Source organism: Pteropus vampyrus, unplaced genomic scaffold, assembly GCF_000151845.1.
Source record: "Pteropus vampyrus isolate Shadow unplaced genomic scaffold, Pvam_2.0 Scaffold114, whole genome shotgun sequence".
In the NCBI taxonomy this organism is placed as follows: domain Eukaryota; kingdom Metazoa; phylum Chordata; class Mammalia; order Chiroptera; family Pteropodidae; genus Pteropus; species Pteropus vampyrus.
This window is the reverse complement of record NW_011888895.1, coordinates 1130384-1151140: the sequence shown is the minus strand read 5'-3', so window position 1 is coordinate 1151140 and position 20757 is coordinate 1130384. Positions and strand designations below refer to the sequence as shown.

Sequence of the window (20757 nt, the reverse complement as noted above, 5' to 3'; positions counted from 1 at the left end):
GGAGCGTCCTCTGACAGAGTCTTGGGTGCCTGACTGGTCCCCGTGCAGCAATGATGCCCAAGTCAAGGGAGTGGATGCATCCAGAAGCTTCACAGTTGTGACCATGATAAATGGTATAGGCCTAATCAAAAGAGGCTGGAATAGGGAATTTCTGATGTTTCCCCCCAGGAGCCGCTCTGGAGTCCTTTCCCCCTGATCCATAACACCAGCCAGGAGCTCTGAATGGGGCGGTGTGCATGGGCTGGGGTACCAGCGGCTCCAAAAACTTTTACAGTGATTGCAAAAGAAGCGGTAAGCAAGCCCAAAGCAATTATTTTAAAAAAGAAAAAGGGCAAAATGCCGTTTGTCTAAAATGAGGAGGACAGGCATCACGCCCCACTGAGGCCCCTGACCAGGCCTCAGAAAGATCTAGAGACAACACTGTTGAAGCCACTGCGTCTGGCTGCCCAGGCCACAGGAGAACTTCCTGTGGCTGAGCTGTTCTCACACCAGGGGACTGGCGCTCAGAGATTAGCACCTGCCTGAAGTGGCCACTACCTGGCAAGACCCAGGCTGACACCTGGACCCTCCGGCTCCCAGCAGCGGGCCTGGTCTGCAGGAGGGGCCCTGTGCAATGCGTGGAGTCGGGTCTGCTCCTGTTCATGGATGGGAGGCGGCACAGCGGGGTCAGACGCGGTTACACCACAGCCTGGAACGGTGTGCGAGGGTTCTGGCCCGGGCTTTCTCCAGCCCTCTGCTCACAAGGACTCCTTAAGTGTGCAAGGTTCATCAGTCCACTACAAAAGGAATAGTAGAGATTGAAGAAAATTAGGGATTCTAAAATAGACCATCTTGCCTGAAGAAGAATCTCATGACTTTAGCTTTTATTTGGCGCACCAACATGCAATATGCCCTATGTGTACGAACCATTTTTTAAAAAATAATTTCCAATTTGAAATACATTAACTCACAAGGAGTTGTACAAATGGTACCGAGTGCTCCTGTGTGCTGTCTGTCCAACTTCCCTGTGGCGACATCTCACATAAGCATGACCCGTTTTCAAAGGGGGAACGATATGGAGCCATCACCAGGCTCAGCTGGAGACTTCGGATTTCACCAGCTTCTATATGCACCCTAATGTGTGCCTGTGTGTGTGTGTGGTCGTATGACAGTATCACACAGACAAATTCCTGTAATCAGCATCATAGCCAGGATATAGAACTCTCATCACCACGAAGCGGCTCCGTCCTGTCACCACCTTTGTGGTCACACCGTCCACCCAGCCCTAACCCCTGTCAATCACTGATCTGTCCTCTAATTTTGTCACTTCGAGAATGTTCAATAAATAGAATCATACAGTATACAACCTTTTGAGATTAGCTTTTTGCAATGAGTATAATGCCTTTGAGTCCATCCAAAGGCAAGTAAGGGGGTCATCCCTGGGCGTATCAAGAGTTTGGTCCTTTTTAATGGGTAATTAATGTTCCATTTTATGGATGTACGACATTTCATTTATCCATTTACCTGATGGACACTTGGGTTGTTGCCAGTTTTTGGTAATTACCAAGCCTCTTTGACAAACATTTATTTATAGGTTTTTGTGTGGACATAGTTGTCATTTTTTAGGATGAACACACAAGAGTGTGATTACTGGGTCCTAAAGTACACGTATGTTTAACTTTATAAGAAACTGCCAAACTATTTTCTAGACTGGGTGTACCATTTTGCATTCTACTTAAACAGTAATTCAAATGTCATTATCCTTTCTATGTCTATTGGAGCCGTAGACATATCCTTGCTTTCATTCATTATTCGTGACTTCTCTCTGTTATAGCAATTTGTTACATTCCTAAGAAACCTTAAATTATGGGGGAGGGGAATCATATTCTATGATGATTTCAGTAGAGAAGTGGGGAAGACTTTGGGGCTACAGTGTTTAACACAAACCTTTTCTTTTTCCCCCTGCAAAATTCAAGTTCTGGTCATGGGCGTCAAATCTAAACTTTTTTTAATAAATCTGTTTTATTCACTCATTTTACTTCCCACTTCTCACCACCAAAATACGGTGTCATCTCCAACCAACCTGCGTGTGTGACCCTCTAGTTCTGTCACTCACCAAGGACTGTCTTTGGTTTCCGTGTCTCATATTCCAAATTCTTAGCAAAAATGTATTGATCATCCGATGGGTTTCTGGCTTGAGGCAGAAGTTCATGCCTCTTTATGCAGCTGTGGCTGGGAAGTAAGAGCCATCGATGCACTTCCTTTAGCAAAGGCCACAAACAAATAGGAGGGCCGGCGGTAGGCTAGGCACAGAAATGGTCTCCTCACACCCATTTCTTGTATGGGGTTGTGGTTCAAATGGCAAAGCAATTACAATTTTTTTTGTCTAATGAGAAATCTCAAACTGCACATTTGTGTGACGTCTTTAAAATTTTCTTTCCTTAGAACGCCTGACAGACAATCTCAGAGTTGGACAGACATCCATAGTTGCTGCTCAGATGTTTCTTTTTTTCAGAGTTTTGCTGCTAAGAATATCTCCCCAACATTTGACTTCACTGTGGCCAATAATGGTCTCTGAATTAGTAAGTACAAATATTTTACCCTGGAAAGCGAAGTTGGAACTTTTAAAAATGCCTTTTCAGCAATAATATGCTACTTCACATAAAGTCATGCGGTGTTTAATGATGGGGAAATGCATCGTTGGCGTTTGTCGCCGTGCGGACATCATAGGGTGTGCTTACACAAACCTCAGATGGTACAGCCTACCTAGCGCACACCTGGGCTAGATGGTGTATGGCCCATTGCTCCCAGGCAGCCCAGTTACGGCACAAAGCAACACGAGATTAAATCAGGCGCAAGAGAGAATGGCACAATCAAGAGACTGTAACCAGAGATGTTCTTTTTTTTTTTAAGTCCTCCCCACCCCCCCGCCGCCCGCCCCACCCCCCCCCCAGTTTTCCCGAGATATAATTGGCATAACAGGTTTTTATAGAAAAGAAGGGTGAGGCCAGGAAGCTATTAGCAAAGAAAGCATTCCAGGACCTGGAGTGGGGAGGGTTTTATCATTCAAATGGCCTCTTTTGGGAAATGTTCAGGGCCCTTGAGACAGATTACTTCCTTGGTGTTGATCAGAAAATTCTAGCCTGGAAATTCCAATCTAAGATTGTTTTTGGTGACAGAAAGATATCTAACCATGAGAAGTGAGCACAGTGTAAATATACATATGCCCGTTTAAGTGTACAGCTAAAACTTACTGGATTTCGTTAACCAGTGCCCCCATTAAGTAAATCAATTAATTAATTAGTTACTGGATTTCGTTAACCAGTGTCCCCATTAAATAGATAGATAGGTTGATTGATTGATTGATTGATTTAATTTAAAAATTATGTTTTTGAAAGCGGCTGAAACTGCAGTTAGTTCTGGTATCGAGTCTAGGTTTGGCGTCATGGGCTTTCGGTGTCATGATGCCATTTGGGCCTGCGGTTTTCTCTTTAACAGCAGGTTGTCTTTTTATTTCATTGATTGTGTCTTTTGCTTTATTGGCTTTTTTTTTTTTTAACGGGCATATAAATTTAAGCATTGAGCTAGGTCGAATGTCTCTCAAATAGTAACGTGAGGTCATACTTTCTTTTTAAGATTCAGACATTCATACAGCTTGAAGAAGATCTGAAAGAGGACGATGAGCCGCTGAGGTAGGTAGTGTGAGGACCTGTCTACGTAGACGTGGAGGTTAGTGGACATCGCTTTATGACGTAGGGTTATCCAACGCTAAATACTGGTTTGATGTTCTTGAAAGGGACCAGCTATTTTGATCATTTCTTAAAGGAAAAACCTCATGGACGTTGCATAGGCAAGTGGACTACAGCAGATGTGAATGAATTTGTAACGAGTTTCTTTGCAAATTTATAGAAACAGCAACAAAATCAAGAAAGCTTCGGTCGCTGATGGAAGTGGGCCCTTGACGGGAGAGATGGCCCCGAGCGAGCTCATCTTATACTTATCGGCCTGCAAATTCCTGGACACAGCGCTTTCTTTCCCACCTGACAAGATGCCATTATTTCAGACGTGAGTCAGCTGTGAGACCGCGCGTCCCCTCTGAAGTGGAGGCATTTCTCATAAACACTTTCACTTTTCTGAGAGGCCAGTGTGGGCAGTAGTGGTCAGTGAGCCTGCTCAGGACACCGGGTTTCAGATTACTTGCAACCTCTGTGGTTTCGTGGATTTGGCTCACTGTAGTATTTACGGGGGACTGGGAAGGTGGGCGCTGTGTGTGTAGTTTTTGTGACTGAATGTTTATGAAACAGGAGTCACCCGCTGATGGTCCTCACTGCATCTGTGTAGATTTTTTTGTCTGTCTGTTTTTAATTAAATAAATTGAACACACCATCTCAATTCATTTTTCCCCTCTTGGCTTACATTTCCTGTAGGCTTAACACAGCTGCTCATATCTTTAATTTCATGCCTGTTCCCAGATACCCCTTCTCCATCCCATCCCACTAAAGAGAGTAGTCATGCAGAAATATTTGTGGTTAGAAAGTAAGTTCTCCTTAAATGCATATTACCAAGTGAAAGAAGCCAGTCTGAAATGGCTACATACTATATGATTCTAACTCTATTACATTCTATGAAAAGCAAAACTATGAAGATGGTAAAAAGATCAGTGGCTGCCAGGGGTTAGGGGAGAGGGAGGCAGAGCACAGAGGACTTCTAGGGCAGTGAAACGCCTCTGTGATACCATAGCGATGGTACACGTCACTGTAAATTACTGCAAACCCATAGAATGTGCAACACCGAGCAAGAGTAAACCCTAAGGTAAACCGGTCTTTGGGTGATGATGACGTGTCCGTGTAGATTCATCAGTTATAACGAATGTACCGCTCTGGGGGGCGGGGATGCTGATAGTGGGAGAGGCTGTGCAGAAAGGGGCCAGGAGGTGTATGGGAACTGTTCTTTCTGTTCAGCTTTGCTGTGAAGCTAAAACGGTTCCAAAAAAAAAAAAGGCTTTTTTTTTTCTTTTTTTTAAGTGTATCCTGGTGAACATGAAGGAACATAGTGGCATTATGCACACTAGGCAGAAAGTAGAGACAACCAGATGTCCATTTGTTGATGAATGGATAAGTAACGTGGCATAGCCACACAGTGACATATTCAGCAGTCAGTAGAAAGTACTGTGACATGCCACAGCATGGATGACTCTTGACAGCATTATGTTAAGTGAAAGAATCCAGTCACAAAGGACCACATGCTGTATGATTCTGTTCATGTGAAATGTCCAGAATAAGAAAATCTGTAGAGGCAGAAAATATATTAGTGGTTACCTAGATTAAGAGGGTGTAGGGGGTGGAATAGGGAAAGGCACAGTGATTCTTTTTAGGGTAATGAAAATAATCTAAAATTGATTATGGTGATAGATGTACAATTCTGTGAATATACTAAAAGCCATTGAATGGTGCACTTTAAATGAGAATTGTATGGTATATGAATTATATCTCAATAAAACTGTTTAAAAATCTTTTTTAAACGGGCTCTGAGCCAGCACGGCTGACCTTGACTTTTCTCCCTCCAGTTATAGGTGGGCATTTGTTCCAGAAGTGGACACAGAGGGCCCTGCCTTCCTGTCAGATCTAGAGGAGAATCACCAAGAATGCAAACCTCACACCGTTAGGATTCTAGAACTTCTGAAATTAAAATACGGGGTAAATGTTTTCCTTTTTAAAATTTATATTCATGGGAGAAGGGAGCCAGGCTAAGCAGTAAGTGAAGTATTTCAATGTGCCACTTGATTTTAATGACTGAATAATTTCAAAATTTCTCTTATCTGAGTGTTAAAACAGCTGGTTATAAATCCCATCTTTCTCCTTTATGTCACTTTCTCATCCCAGTTGCTAAGAGTAAAGACAGTCACAGATAACACAGTCATGTAGAAGCAGTTTGTTACTTAGAGGAAAGGCCTTTTGGAGGAATGGTGGGGGTAGGCTTTGGGTGAAGTCCTGGCGAAAAATGTCAGTTGAAGACTTAGCATTTGAGTTTATGCTGTCATTAGAACTGATAACACATTTTCATAAAGAACCCATCTCTTAGGGCATGTCACCTGTATGTTCCTCACTTGTATCTCTCTTAGTAAAGTCATATCATTTTTTTTTTTTTTTTTTGCAGGACATTAGTGTCTCTGACGAGATCACCATGAAGAGTGAATTCCCTCTCCTGCGCCAACATTCTGTTTCCAGCATTAGGCAGCTGCTGCCGTTCTTCAAGACTCTAAACTGTGCTTTTAAAACCCAAAACAAACTGCCCGCTGACACCCAAGGACCTCCGTTCTTAGAGTTTCCTGTCACAGACAGCCCACGGGTCTTGAAACGACTGGAAGAATGTGTTGAATATGACTTTTTGGAACATATGGAATGTTAACCTTGTAAGACAATTTGTTTAATCTATTTACTGATACGTCAGCAAAAACCAGGATATATTCTAAGCAAGAAGGAAGCCAGGATAGTGCTTTTAAAAACAAGTCTATTTCGGTTTGTAGATTTCAGATAATTTTCTGTTGGGCAACAAAACACACCTCCCTAAATGCCTTGTAATATATTTGGATCTGATTATATGTTTCTTCCTCAATTTATGTAAAGAAAATAAAATTAATATATTACCTAACAGTGGCACCAAATTTATAATATGAAGTAAAAGTATGAAGAGTTGTTTTGTCAATGCAGATACATGGGTCTGTCTTGGTGAATTTCTTTAAAAATCTTGTTGAATATTATTTCTAACCTTTCACACATATGTCCTGTAAAATATTTACTTTGGTGTTACATTTTAAAACTAAAATGTATTATTTCTGAAAAGAGTTGCCCAGTACGATTGACTTTTCAGCCCCGCTGAGCTCTGGGAGAAGGTATCTCAGTGTCTTTAAACCTGGCGCATTAAAGTCACGTGTCAGTGCTGGCCGGCTGCGTAAGAAATACCTCATTTTCAAAACTCTCGACAGCTGTGACCTTGGTCGTGCACCACACACGATGCACCTTGCCAGCAGTTTCCATCTCACGTGAGTCCGTCGGCACTGTCACAGAGCCGTTCATGCCCGAAAAGACTGTCAGGGAAACTCACGCCCGGGGCCTCCTCCCTCTTCCTCTCCCCTTTCTGGGACCTCTCTTCCACTTGGCAGACGTCGCTGTTCATTAAAGTAATCCCTTCCCAGGCACGGACTTCTCTAGCCTGGCGGCCCGTCACCCCACTCTCCTCCAGCCTTTCTGTCTTAGGCCACGTACCGTATTTAGAATCCAGGCTGGCCGCCCCTCGGTGGTGGTTCGCCTTCCAGACCTGCCCATCTCATGTCCCCTCTTCAGCCACCGGAGCATCACATGAAATCACTTCGCTGGCCAGATGATTCTTGCTGTCCTAGTGAGTGCTCTCACATCATCCTCTCTGTAGACACAATGTCTTGGAATTTGACTAATATTATCAATTAAGGTTCTTCTAACATCCTGCTGTTCATTTGTGTGCAGTGCAGAAGCAATTTGCGTCATTAACCCCAATACAGTATCCGGGGAGCAAAGAAGCACTTGGTTCCGTGAATAAAAGCTAAAATCAACATTTTAACACATATTTGGATGAATAACCATACAAATATCACTAGATATGTGGTTATTCGTCCAAATATGTGGTAAAATTACACGGAAATCGTTTTTGTGTGTAGGGGATAGCTTTAAAAACATTTGCAAGTTTGGTCACTAAAATTTTAAATATTGAAGCATAGAATGATAAATTCTATTCTATCTACCTTATACTATGAGTTACCTATAATTCAGCTGTGAGGTGATAACCACATGGCCATTGACAGTTAACATCAAGATGGGTATATGTGCTTATCTGTCAAAATTTACAACAAAACTAATGGCTTATTTATATCACCAGTAGCTATTATGCCGTGAAAGGTAGTTCTTAATATTTGTACTTAAACTTACAAATTTTGTTTTTTATATTTTTTCTATTCAGGATCTAAAACAACTTAATGGTCCTTGACAATATATGTAATTTAATCCTTATTAAATAGAAACCTTTGAGGACAGAGATTCAACAATACATCACCATATTTATATAGAATACAGAAGCCCTATACTTGATGTACATTAAATCTTTTTTCAGTGTGTACCACAGTAGTCAATGATACAGGCTCTGAAGTCACCTTGCCTGGGTTGGACACAACTTCCCCACATAATTAGCTTGGGCAAATACGTTGTGCCTCATTTTCTCACCTGTAAAACAAGACTATCAATGGTAACTACCTCTAAGGGTTGTAGCAACTAACCATCTCTGCCCCCTCTGTGATCTATAGAAAGTTTTGATCACGCACTCATCAGTAAAAATGAAGCGTGTGCCCACCCCCAATGTCCATAAGCCTATGTGTTAGGTTAATTTACCCGCGTACCAACATGCATTGTCTTTTATAAAAGGAAATGGAGATTTTTAAAGTATGAGGAAAAACGGAATTAGTGGTTCTGATCATTTTCTTCCTAACGGGGGCCCTTCTGTACCCCACTTTGGAGACGACTGCTTTGACTCAGCTCCTCCCAGAGGGAGTTAGCCATGTGACCAGCCCAGGGACCAAAGGGCCACCGTGCTGAGGGCAAGCAGTATGTCAGGAGAGCTGGGGCTTGCCAAGGGCACCCACAGCAAACAACTGGAACAGACTGGCGTCCAGCAGCCATTTCGAACGCACGGAGCTGCAGGCGGTGGTGGCGGGAGCACAGCCCCCATGTGATGTAAAGAGAACCCTACCACTGGAGTGCTCTTCAAGGGCCAGGCTTGGTGCTAAGTGTGTCACGTGCTTGATTTCCTTACCACCCCTTTAGGAAATCAGGGCTGTCGGCCTGTGCCACAAAGCCAGCAGAGCCAGGGACCAACACCCAGGTCGCACAGGAAACCCTAGAGACCGCTGCTGCTGTTCAGTGGTGCGTGGAAGACAGCTTCTAGGACCACCCCACCCACTCGACTGCGGGCAATATCGGCTCATCCGAGGACCACAGCACAGAGCAGGTGGCTCTGGGCTCTCGAGGGGTGGCGAGTGTGTTTTAAAGGAAAACAAGCCCGATTTTCCAGTATTTGTATGTTACGCCCAGTTAAATTCAGAGTAGACAGATTTGTAGAAATCGCTGGTGAAGCCTGTACTTAAAAGTTTTGAACAACGACTGGAGACCAGACAGAATTCTGTGCCGTGGAAATTAAATGCTCTGATGTAAGATGATGCCTCCTACCAGGTGTCACTTGCAATTTCATGGGACACACAAACCAACAAACATGCAAAACCAACACCATCAAAGAAGAGAGTGTAGACATGGACCAGCTAAGGAGTCCACCCATTCTACACTAAGGGGCAACTGGACCTTACAAGGATCACTATATTAGCATCTTACGTGTATGATCATGCTTGCATATTTTGTTAAATCATAATCATTCTATACCATGAACTCAATCATCTTCAATCAGACTTTGTGTTGTCTCTGAAGTTCAGAGTGAAGAGAACCCCTTCAAGCATTTCTTCAGGATGGTTATGAGAACTCTGCAGTTAGAACTCTGTCAGTTGCAGTTCGAATCCAGCAAAGCAATCACATGTAGCGGGGGTCCTCACACTTGGACGTGCACGAGAATCACTCGGAGAGCTTGCTAACTTGCAGAATGCCCAGCCTCTCTCCACAGGGTCTGAATCAGTAGACGAGGTGACATTCAGGAGTGTGGATGTGTAGTGAGTTATTTTTTATGCCAGTGCCTTTTGGGCCACTTTCAAAGAAACACTAGTTTTCCGAGTGATGCGTTCGCTAAGATGATGGTTCTTACAAAAACAGCGAGGAAACCAGCAAGGCAGAAGCTTATTTGGTTACTTCTCATTCTACACAGGTAGCTCTTCCCAAGCCATTCTCTGTCTAAATCGAATAAGCCCACCTTTAAACCAAGGGTGAAGAAAATGGACTATAAAATACTGTGAGTTTAGGAAAAAAGTATTGCAGTTCCTCAAAGAGTTAAAAATAGAATTACCATATGGTCTCGCAATGCCTAACAAGAACTGAAAGCAGACTCTTGAAGAGAAATGTGCCCACCCGTGCTTATGGCAGCATTATCCACAATAACCAAGAGGTGGGACTAACCCACATAGCCATCAACGGATGAAGGAGTAAATGAAACACGATGCAGACATAAATGGAATATTATTCAGCACTAAAAAAGAATGGGATTTCGATACATACTACAACATGGATGAACCTTGAGGACATTATGCTAAGTGAAATAAGCCAGTCACAAAAGGACATATTTTATGATCCCACTTATATGAGGTCCTTGAATAGTCAAATTCATAGAAACAGAAAATAGAATGGTGGTTGCCAGGGACTTGGGGGTGGGGGGGATGGGAGTTCGCGTTTGTTTAATGGGTGCAGAGTTTCAGTTGGGGCTGATGAAAAGTTCTGGAGATGGTTGGTGGTGACGGTAACACAACGATGTGAATGTATTATCACTGAATTGTATGCTCAAGAAAGGGTAAAAAAAGTAAATTTTGTGTTCTGTATATATGACCACGATAAAATTTTAAAACAATAACAAAATACTGTGAGCATAAAGTGAGGGTAGGGAGACAGCTGGACTCTCCTCCTATCTGATGAACGAGCATCTGTCCCCTGTACAGTCAACCAGAAGCAGGAAGGAGGTGGAAAATTGAGGAACCTTCTCTTCAAGGTTTTGGTTCTAGGAAACAAGTCACTTAACATTTACCCTAATTTGAAATTGTAATATTGACTCTTGGGACCTGATGGGGGTTTCTAGCTTCCTTCCTGGAAGGCTCTCATGTGTCTTTTCTGCCTTCTGTAACCACTCATTTTTTCTTATCTCTTGCATTTCTTACATACGACGTCCCATCTGCTTGATACTATTCTTTCCTCTCACCTGTCAAAGTCCTACTCGAGTCATTTGTTGGTTTATTTGACAAACATATGGGAGCCAGTCTTTGAGATCCAAACTCCTCAGTCTTGCATCTTTCTGCATTTCCTCAGGCACAGAGAGGCACTTTGTCACAGTGGCCCTCTTCAAGCACCCAATAAGGTAATAACCCATCCCTGGCTAGGAGGCAAGCACTTGTGTAAGAGTCAAAGCCTGTATCTTCAGTTCCTTCAATGTCTGGCAGATACAGGCTGCCAGTAAATAACTAAATGAAGAGCATAAAGGTTGATTTATCTGCCTAAGGGTATTCTGGAAGGAAAAAGAAAGGGTAATAAACCAAATTTTGAATGAATTACTTTGTGGAATTAGACAGGTAGGGGTTCAAAGAACAGTGGGTGTTCTGCCCCAAATTTGGACTCTCTATCCATCTAATAATCACCTTCCTGAGGCTCATGCTATTTCACTGAAGCATCCGTGAGGACAGCCCAGCGTGTCTTCATTGGGGTAATCTTTAATTCTTACTGGACCTTTGACAACCAAACACTTCTATATGGAGAATGAACACTTGACTCTTTGCACCATACTGCCTAGGGAGCTCTTTGCCTGATAATAAAGATACTATAGTAACTAACAAGCATTTGACTGTATATTGGTCCACGTTTCCCTTCCAATGATTTTCTGTTTGCTCTGAATCTAAGCCAGGTTAACAATCTAAATTCCTTCAGGAAACAGGCACGTCCTTTCATATGATTTGGAGGGATGGAGCTTGTGGCCAACCGATGAGTACAAAAAGCAATCAAATTCAATAAAAAATTAATATGCAAACATCAATATAGTTTTTGACATCAATCTTTTTACATATATAAATGACCAGTTAAGAGATAGATAATAACAATAATAAAATATGTACTAAAAAAACTTTATATGAGCTCGTTGAAGAAAACACTACCAAAGGAGTAAAGACATGGAGCTCAAAGAAACGTTTATTAGGTCTTAAAGAGTAAAATTTAACATCATAAGTTGTAAATTCTAAGTTAATCTACAAGTTTAATGCTATCTTCCAAAAAACAACCTGGATTTTTTTGAACCAGATAAACTCATTCTAAAATTTACAAGGGAAAAAAAAAGGCAAAAATCAGATATTTTTTGAAAAAGTAATGATGAGGACTAACCTGAGCAGAACTAACATATTGTAAAGCTGAAATAATTGGTACCAGTGTGGGAATGGACAGGAGGTCAATAAAACAAAGTCTATCAGTGGACACAAAGGCACAAATTTATTATATGATAGAAGTGGGGGGGAGGGGAAGTGGTTTATTCAACAAACGTTGGGATAACGGGGTTAACGAACAGGGGAAAAAATTGGGTTCACATGTCACATCTTTTACCAAAATAAATTCCAAACAGATCAAAGATTAAAACCATGAAGAAGCCCTGAAAATACTAGAAGAAAACAAGAGAAGATATTTCTATAAGCCAAGAATAAAAATGATCTTACTTCGAGGGGCAGAAATTCCAGAAGCCGTAAGAGAAAGTTCTGCAATTTTGACTATATGTTTTCATTTATAATTTTTGCATCACAAAAATCATCATAAGCAAAGTAAAATAGCAAGTTTCTATCAAAACTGTGAATAGATGTATTTTCTGACTCAACAATTCTACTTTCAGTAGTTTACCTGATATAAATACATATGTGCAAAATGACTTATACAAGTTATTCATTGTAGTAGTACTGATAACAGCAAAAGCTGGAGACATCTTGTGTCCACATCTTGTGTCCATCAGTATAATGGAACATTAAGAAGCTGCAAAACAATATGAGGAAGCTCTTTCTGTACAGCTATAAAAGGATCTCCAAGATGTATTGTTTAATGTAAGAGAAGATGTGTAACTGTATGGGTTTGTGAAAGCATTCAGATTTTGTTAGGACCAGTCTCAAGGTCTGAGTGGTTCTCACTAATCTTAATGCTATTCTTGTTAAATGTTCAAATGTAGCACACCATCCTGCAGATGCCGCTATAACTGGTGGCACCTAAGCACAACCAGAGAAGTTTAGCAGACTGAAAAGAAGAAATCGACATGTAACTAACCAAGCAGAGTATATAAGAAATGGCTAAGCCTCCCTTAGAAGAGACAAGAGCTCTGCGTGTGAACCCGCCTCCTTTACTTGCTGCAAGTAAATAAAACTACCTATCAACAACCACATCTTTTTTTTCCAGGAAGAATCAGGTAGGAGCAACCAGGGTGTTATAAACCCTGATCAGGCAGAAATGATCATTATGAATCATGGGAATTCCAATCATCATGTACTAATCTGCCCTCCAAAGGAGGAACAGGTTAGGATTATCATCACCTGATGATACGTCTCTTGAATAGAACACTCTAAGTGACCCCCCTGAGTTTGGTAACAATTTCACATTAATTTAGATCAGTTGGAGATTTTATCTGACCAATATTCTAACCCTTGTAAGGAATTAAATAGCTTTCTCTCTGTCTTAGTCGGTTCAGGTAGCTATAATAGAAGTGCCATAGACTGGGTGGCTTAAATAACAAACATTGATTTCTCACAGTTCTGGAAGCTGGGAAGTCCAAAACCAAAGCACTTTCCTAGGTCTTCCTGTTTCCTCACATGACAGAAGGGTTGAGGGACCTCAGTAGGGTTGCTTTTGCAGGGGCACTAATCCCATTCATGAGGGACACACCCCCTGACCTAATCACTTCCCAAAAGCCCCACCTCCTAATACCATCACATTTCAGGTTAGGATTTCAACATACAAATTTTGGGGGAAACAAACATTCAGTCTACAGCACTCCCCAAAGAAGACAGTTTTTAATCATTAAAACAACAACAACCAACAACACATGAAATTCAGCTTTGACGTTTTTAAAAATAAAGATTTCCAAGGAATCTTGAGTTTGTCTGATATAAACACCAGAGGGGAGTGGTAGAGCATTTTCTTTCCTGGAAAAGTGCCTTTTATACCAACCTAGTATAAGTTTAGCCTGTATGTGTTTGCCTCGCATTTTATCCATATGAATAAGCCTCGAGAATGTAGAAATCCACAGTATGCTCAATTCTTGTTAAATGTTAAAAGATGTGGGGGTCAATAATTTGTATGTACAGGTATTTGCCTGTACATGAATAGACTACTCTATTCCTTCTCTAATAAATGATCACAAACTTAGTGGCTTAAAACTACAGAAATGTATTCTCTTTCAGCTCTGGAGGCCAGATGTCCAATATGAGTTTCACTGGGCTGAAGCCAAGGTGTCTGCAGGGCCTTGCTCCCTTTGTAAGCTCTAGGGGCCCTAGAATGGAGTTTTCTTGCCTTTTCCAGCTTCTAGATCTGCATTCCTTGGCTCATGGCTCCTTCTCTATAATTAAAGCCAGCAGCACAACATCTTCAGGTCTCTTCCTCCTTCAGGGGTCAAATAGTTTCCTGTGAGCAAATCTCCCGCTGCCTGTCTTATAAAGACATGTGTGATTGCATTTCGGGCCCACCTGGATAACCCAAGCTACTCTCATCTCAAAAGCAAATGAACTTGCTGAACATCACATAGTTAATAACTGAAGAAGCTGGATTTAGGCCCAGACAGACATTGCATCGTACGATTAAATTAAAATTCTATTATTATTATTTTTTTTACAAAGTGTTCGTTGGGATTTACCAAATGGATTTCACAAGTCACTAACGGGCCACACCTTATTTAATAAACACAACCTTGAAATCAAATTCCACAAGAGCAGAGTTTCTCTATTTTGCTCACCACTGGATACTTAGTACCCTCACTTTACCAGTATGAAGAGGCGCTCAATAAACAGCTGATTAAAGAGCCTGGTATGTAACGATACAATCTTAAAGCTGGAGGAAACCTGAGAAATTACTGATACCAAAGCATTTCAAATGGGATTAACTAGCACTTATATGAGTCACATTATGTCATTTACCCAGTGGTCTGTATCAAGGGTGACAAACATTTTTTTTTTTAACATTTCCTTATTCATTTATTTATTCATTAATTCAAGAATGAGCACATAGAAGCCTCAAGTTGAAATAATTAGATAAAATGAAAACACAAGTTGCACAAGAATCTGTAAGGTCTAGCACAATGCTGTAAATAATATTCGATATATAGTAAATCTGGAGTAAGGTACACCAAATTGTTTACTTGTTCCGGTGAAGGAATTGGAGAAAAATTTTATATTTTATATTTCTGTATTATATGATTTAAAAAAAATTTTACAATCATAAAATTATGCGCAATGGATATTTTTAAAACCCTTTCTATCCTTTCCTTACCTGCAATATATAACACCCCTAGACTGACTTCTATAGCCTTTCCTTAGTGCAATTCACAACCAGCGCCACGAGTGGATCTTTTCTGGGCCACCAGCGCACGCAGCGCCAGGCTTCAAACTCGGGACCCTCACACCTCAAGGACCAGTTGGGCAGCGACCCACACGCGCCCGCAACGCCTCACGCATGCGCCCTACCCAGCCCGGCCCCGCGCTCCGAGCCCAGGACTCCCGCTCTGCGCGCCTTAATCCTTCGGGCAATTTGCCTTTCCCACACTCGCAATTCCACGGGGTCTGGGGGCGGAAGTGAGTGGGCGGGGCCCGCCGCGCGCCCCGCCCCGGAAGTGGGCGGGCATAGCGGGACTCAGCTATCTACCCGCCGCCTCCCAGTCGGGTTGCGGCGGAGGCCGGTCCTGGCTTTGTAACTTGCTCAAGATGGCGGCGCAGCCACCCAGCGGAATCCGCCTCAGCGCGGTGAGCAGCCGTGAGGGGTGGAGCGGGCCGTGTCCCAGGAGGGCGGGCAGGCGGGCTGGCGAGGGGGGGCCGGCAGTAGGCGGTGGCGACTCGTCGGCCGGCGGCTGGGGCCACGGTGGGGTCGGCGGAGGGGGCAGCGATCTCGCTCCGGTCGGTGGAGCGACTCGGCGGCGGGCAGGGCCGGGCCGGGCCGCGCCGTTCGGGCTGCGTTCCGTTTCTTCCGCGATAGGTTTCTGTTTTGCCCCTGCAGCCTCAGGGTGGGCCGGGCCGCGGCCCCTCCTCCTGGCTCCCTTTTGGCTGTCTCGCAGCTGTCGTCCGAGGGCGAGGCCTCGGCGGCCGACTCACCATCCTTTCGGACCGCAGGGCCCCTGACCCTTCCCGGCCCGTGGGCCCGCTGGGCGCTCCGGAGGGGGAGGGAGCGGCAGTCTGCGGCCAGAATTGCCCGCGGCCTTGACCTCCCGGCAGCAGGACGGGGCGAAGCGAGCCCGGACGCATCTTCTTGATTCATTTAAATTCCTGCCGCTTCCTTCTACTTAAGCCCTTGGGCCCGAATCACTATGTCACCGACTTATGTTTGTTTCCCCTCTAGTCCCTTCGTCGTGTCTCTTGGGTTCTTGGAAATCCTTCAGCATTTCTTAATTCTACGAGTCTTAAATCGTAGGGAGCTGTCACACAGTATGAGTTAAAATTGCACATCTTAAAATGTGGGCGTGGCTTTCCTATCTGGTTATCTTAAAAAAAGTCAGTGGAGTTAGCTATGAAAAAATGTACTTCCCCTCGAAGATGTAGACTCTTGCAAAAGAATGGCTACTGCAGTATCTTTGAATTTAACATTCGAATGGTAATACCGTTACTTTTGAAATGATGCATTGCCCTGCGACTTTCATTCATTTAGCCAGTTTCTTACTAACACCTGGTAGGACATTTTTCCTGATCAGTGCGAAATGGTCTCTGGGTTTACTTTGCATTTCCTTGACTGCTTGTGAAGTTGAAAGTTTTTCACATTCACTCTTTGGTTTTTCGGTGTTGGTTAAAAAAAAAAAAAAAGCGACTATTCATATCCTTTGCCCATTTTTCTGTTTTTATTTTGGTGGGAATCTTCATTGATTTTTAAGCGTTCTTTACGTATTCTTTAGTTACATACCTGGTTTATTGAATGAAGTAGCATTTAGTCGTTTGACTATAGAGAGCAACTTTGTTGTTTCTTACTACTGTCGTTAAACATTTGCTAGTTCTTCCCCATACCCGAGTGAATCTGGGCAGCCTTTAATGCTTGCCAGTTAGCCTTAGGTATTGTAAAATCTGACCTCATCTAGTTTAAACTCATATTCAGTTATTTGTCCTGCCCCACTCCCACATTCTGGCCCAGAAACCTGTGGTGGAGAAAGGAGTGAGCCGTTTCTTTCCTGGTGTCTGTCTGCACTTGGATTCTCTTCTCTTCCCCGCCCATGTTTCTGTTTCAGTTTCTGTTTCCTCAGATGAGAAAGGGAGCAAAGATAGAGTTCAAAACAGTTTTTAAGAGACTGGCATTGTCAGTTGGCCTTCTGGGTGAAGCAGCTGTCCATGTGCTACATCTTTTGTGGGTAATATGGGCTGTTTGGAACCTCATTGACCAAAATCTCCCATCTGCAGCTTCTGGTCTGTATCACCACCGATCTCTTTGGTTTAGGACAGAAATTGGCAAAGTCAGCTCATGGGCCAAATCCAACCTGCCACCTGTTTTTTGTTTTTTTTTTTTTTTTTGGTGTAGCCCATGAGCTAAGAATTATTCATAAATGGTTAGAAGAAATTAAAGAATATGTAACATACAAAAATTACGTGAAATAGACATTTTAGTTTCCATACATAAGTTTCATTGGACTATAGCCATGCTCAGTCAGTTGCATATTGCTCTCAAATGCTTGCACTAAGAAAAGGTCTAGGAATTAATGAGCTCAGGGCATTTGTCAAAAGTCTAAAACCTAAGGCACAATGGGTAAGCCATAATGTATGCAAATTTTAAAAAATCACTTAGTTGGGAGATCTGGGAATGGAATGAGGAGTGACAAAAACTTATTTAAACATTTGCTTTTTGCCTCCATACTTCTAAGTAAAATGCTGGTGCCATTTTGTTTTCTAGAAATCCTGCTGTGGATTTAGTTGACACATGAACACTCTTTTCGCCCTCTCCCATCCTTCTAATGCTTCTCTCTTTTTTGTTGTTGTTGAATAACTATGATTTATTACTCAGCATTATTCACAAATGAGCCAGAGCTATGATTGTGTATGTGTTTGTGGTTTTTTTTTTTTTTTGCTGTACAGCTTTTTGCTTTCCTCGAGGTTATTGTTTTTTGTTTGCTTGTTTGCTTAGTTTTTCTCTGTACTGATTGATCACTATTTAATCCAAACTTTCAGAGAACTGGAAAATCTTTTCCAGATGTGTTCAAGCACACACACCCAATATTTGTCAGTTTTATTTAGTTGTGATTTGGGAACTTCACTTTATCATTTTTTCTGGAAATCTCCTTCCTCTTTTTGTTGTGTCTCCATCCCACGTGTTCCTATTTTGAGGTTTTCTCCCTTGGCAAGCACAGTAGCTTAGTGACTGAGAGCACGGGCTCAGCAGCTCACCTTCCTGGGTTCAGATCCTGACTGACCACTGGATATGTGACCTTAGGCAACTTACTTAACCTCTCTCTGCCTGAGAGCCCAGTCTGAGTATGGGGAAAATAATCTTACCCACCTCAAAGAGTTGGTTGTTTTAAAAATTAAACAGGTGGTACATATATACAGTGGAATATTACTCAGCCATAAGAAGAGATGAAAACTGCCAACTGCCATTGGTGACAGTGTGGATGGACCTTGAGATAATCACGCTAAGCAAAATAAGCCAGACAGAAAAAGTTGAAAATCACATGATATCGCTTACATGTGGAATATAAACCTAAAAACAACAAACAAACAGGACAAACAGAGACTCATGGACATGGACAGTAGACTAGTGGTGACCAGAGGGTGGGGAGAGAGGGGAGGTAGACGGGGTAAAGCGGGTCAAATATGTGGTGACAGAAAGAAATCTAACTATGGGCGGTGAACACACAATGCAATGTATATATAAGGCATGTGCCTTACTGATAAATTGTACACTTGAAACTTAGTGAATTTCATTAACCAATGTCACCATAATAAAAAAAATTAAACCAGCAAATACATATAAAGGGCATGTGTATGCTGTAAGCACAGTAAGTATTTGCTATTTTTGTTTCTGATGGTGGTGGTGGAGCCCATCCATCCTTCTAAAAGCAGGCGTAACTTCCTAAGAACAAGTACATGGGAAGAAAATTTTTTCATATCATTTATTGGAAATATGTTTTTGGTACCATTGCTCACTCTTGATGTATGGTTTGGCTGGGTTTGTAGTTCTAGATTAGAAATGATTTCTCTCAGAATTCTAGAGACGTGTTTTATTGTTAACAGAGTCCTCTGCATTGTGATGGGCACTTTGGCTAGAAACTTGAGTCCTTAATGTCTGGGACATTTTCTCATCTGTTTAACACATTTCTTCCCTCTATTTTACAGTTCTTTTTTTGTCTCTCGTATTCCTTCTCATTGTTTTCTCTTTCCTTTCTGGGAGACTTCTTCCATTTGATCTCCTACCTTTTTCTTACCAACATTTAATATAAACACTGTCTTATTCTGATTGTCTTTAAAATCTCTCTGACAAAATATTTGTTCTTATCACTGGGCGTATTAGTCATGGTTTTTCTTTTACTCTGCACTGCTTCTATTTTCTTTCTTTCTTTTTTTTAAATATGTGGTGTTTTTAATTTCTAATTTTACACATTCTTGACTGCCTGGAGATGATTAGCCTTCTGCTTGCATTTCCGAGTGAGACACTAAAAGCTGACTGGAAAATTTTATATCCTTTGGTGGATCACTCAGTGTTGGGTAATCAAATAGGAAGGAGCCCACTATTTCGTTGGGGGCACCCTATGTCAGTATCTGTAGACATTAAAGAATAGAAGTATTAGACCATAAAATAAGTATGTTTAAAATAACAAAAAAATTGTTTTAAGTTTTAAACGTGAGAATAACAAAAATAAGATGCTATCCAGAAAGCACAATTGTAAAAGAACCAAATAGAATTTTTAGAAATCATTCCATTTTCCAGAGAGGAACTCTACATCTGGTCCCCAGCTCCTGGCTGCTCGCTCTTCTGGAAGCTCGGCAGGAGAAGAGAGAAAAGAGCATCACACTATTCAGTTTGCTGACTATCTTTTTACAGTAAAATACGCATAGCATAAAACTTACCATCTTAACTGTTTCTAAGTTTACGGTTCAGTAGTGTTAAGTACATTCACATTGTTGTGCAGCCAATGTTCAAAATTCATCATCTTGCAAAACTAAAACTACCCATCAAAAAATAACTCTCTGTTCCCTTTTCCCGATATAAATGGAATCACAGTATTTGTCTTTTTGTGACTGGCTTATTCCACTTAGCATAATGTTGTCAGGGTTCATCCATGTTTTAGCATGTGTCAGAATTTCCTTTTTAAAGGCTGAATAGTATTCCATTGTATAAATATACCACATTTTGTTCTTTCATCGATGAATGGTTGGTTTGCTTACACCTTTCCACTATTGCGAGTAAAGCTGCTAGGAACATACAAATATCTCTTCAAGACCCTGCTTTCTGTACTTTTCAGTATATACTCAGAAGTAGAATTGCTGGATTATATATAGTAATTCTGTATTTAACTTTTTGAGGAACTCCCAGAAGCTGCACCATACTATGGTTGCCTAAGAGTGCACAGAAGTTCCTTTTCTCCACATTCTCCCCAACCGTGCTATTTTCTGGTACTGTTGTGTTTGTGAAGTGGATTCATTTATTTTTTTAGTTTTTGATAAGAGCCATTCTGATCAGTATGAGGTGATACCTCATTGTGGTTTCGATTTGCATTTCCCTAATGATTAATGATGTGATCATCTTTTCATGTGCTTAGTGGTCATTTACACACCATCTGGAGAAGTAGCTGCTCCTTTGTCCGTTTTTTAAATTGAGTTTTTAGTTTTTTTATTGTTGAGTAGTAGTTCTTTATATATTC

At 41.8% G+C, this 20757-nt stretch overlaps 2 protein-coding genes and 1 non-coding gene across 7 annotated transcripts in view; 2 read left to right on the top strand and 1 right to left on the bottom strand.

The window, feature by feature from the left end:
- Window positions 1–6652, top strand: part of DOPEY2 (dopey family member 2) — a 96158-nt gene extending 89506 nt beyond the window's left edge. Inside the window, exons 32-36 of the mRNA XM_023533892.1 lie at window positions 2425–2561; window positions 3616–3671; window positions 3889–4044; window positions 5546–5675; window positions 6136–6652. Coding sequence (XP_023389660.1) covers window positions 2425–2561; window positions 3616–3671; window positions 3889–4044; window positions 5546–5675; window positions 6136–6387 — 731 coding nt within the window. The 3' untranslated portion in view covers window positions 6388–6652. The remainder of the gene's footprint in view (window positions 1–2424; window positions 2562–3615; window positions 3672–3888; window positions 4045–5545; window positions 5676–6135) is intronic.
- Window positions 6653–13126: 6474 nt separating this feature from the next.
- On the bottom strand, window positions 13127–13262 carry LOC111743462. The gene has a single exon (XR_002781722.1). It is a non-coding gene; the product is annotated as a U8 small nucleolar RNA (small nucleolar RNA).
- A 2254-nt stretch (window positions 13263–15516) lies between these two features.
- MORC3 (MORC family CW-type zinc finger 3) overlaps window positions 15517–20757 on the top strand; it is a 41308-nt gene continuing 36067 nt past the window's right edge. For all 5 annotated transcript variants that reach the window (XR_002781703.1, XM_011365643.2, XM_011365642.2 and 2 more), the window contains exon 1: window positions 15517–15673. Coding sequence is in view for 4 of the 5 variants with exons in the window: in XM_011365643.2 (XP_011363945.1) it covers window positions 15635–15673 (39 nt within the window). In the remaining variant the exon portion in view is untranslated. The remainder of the gene's footprint in view (window positions 15674–20757) is intronic.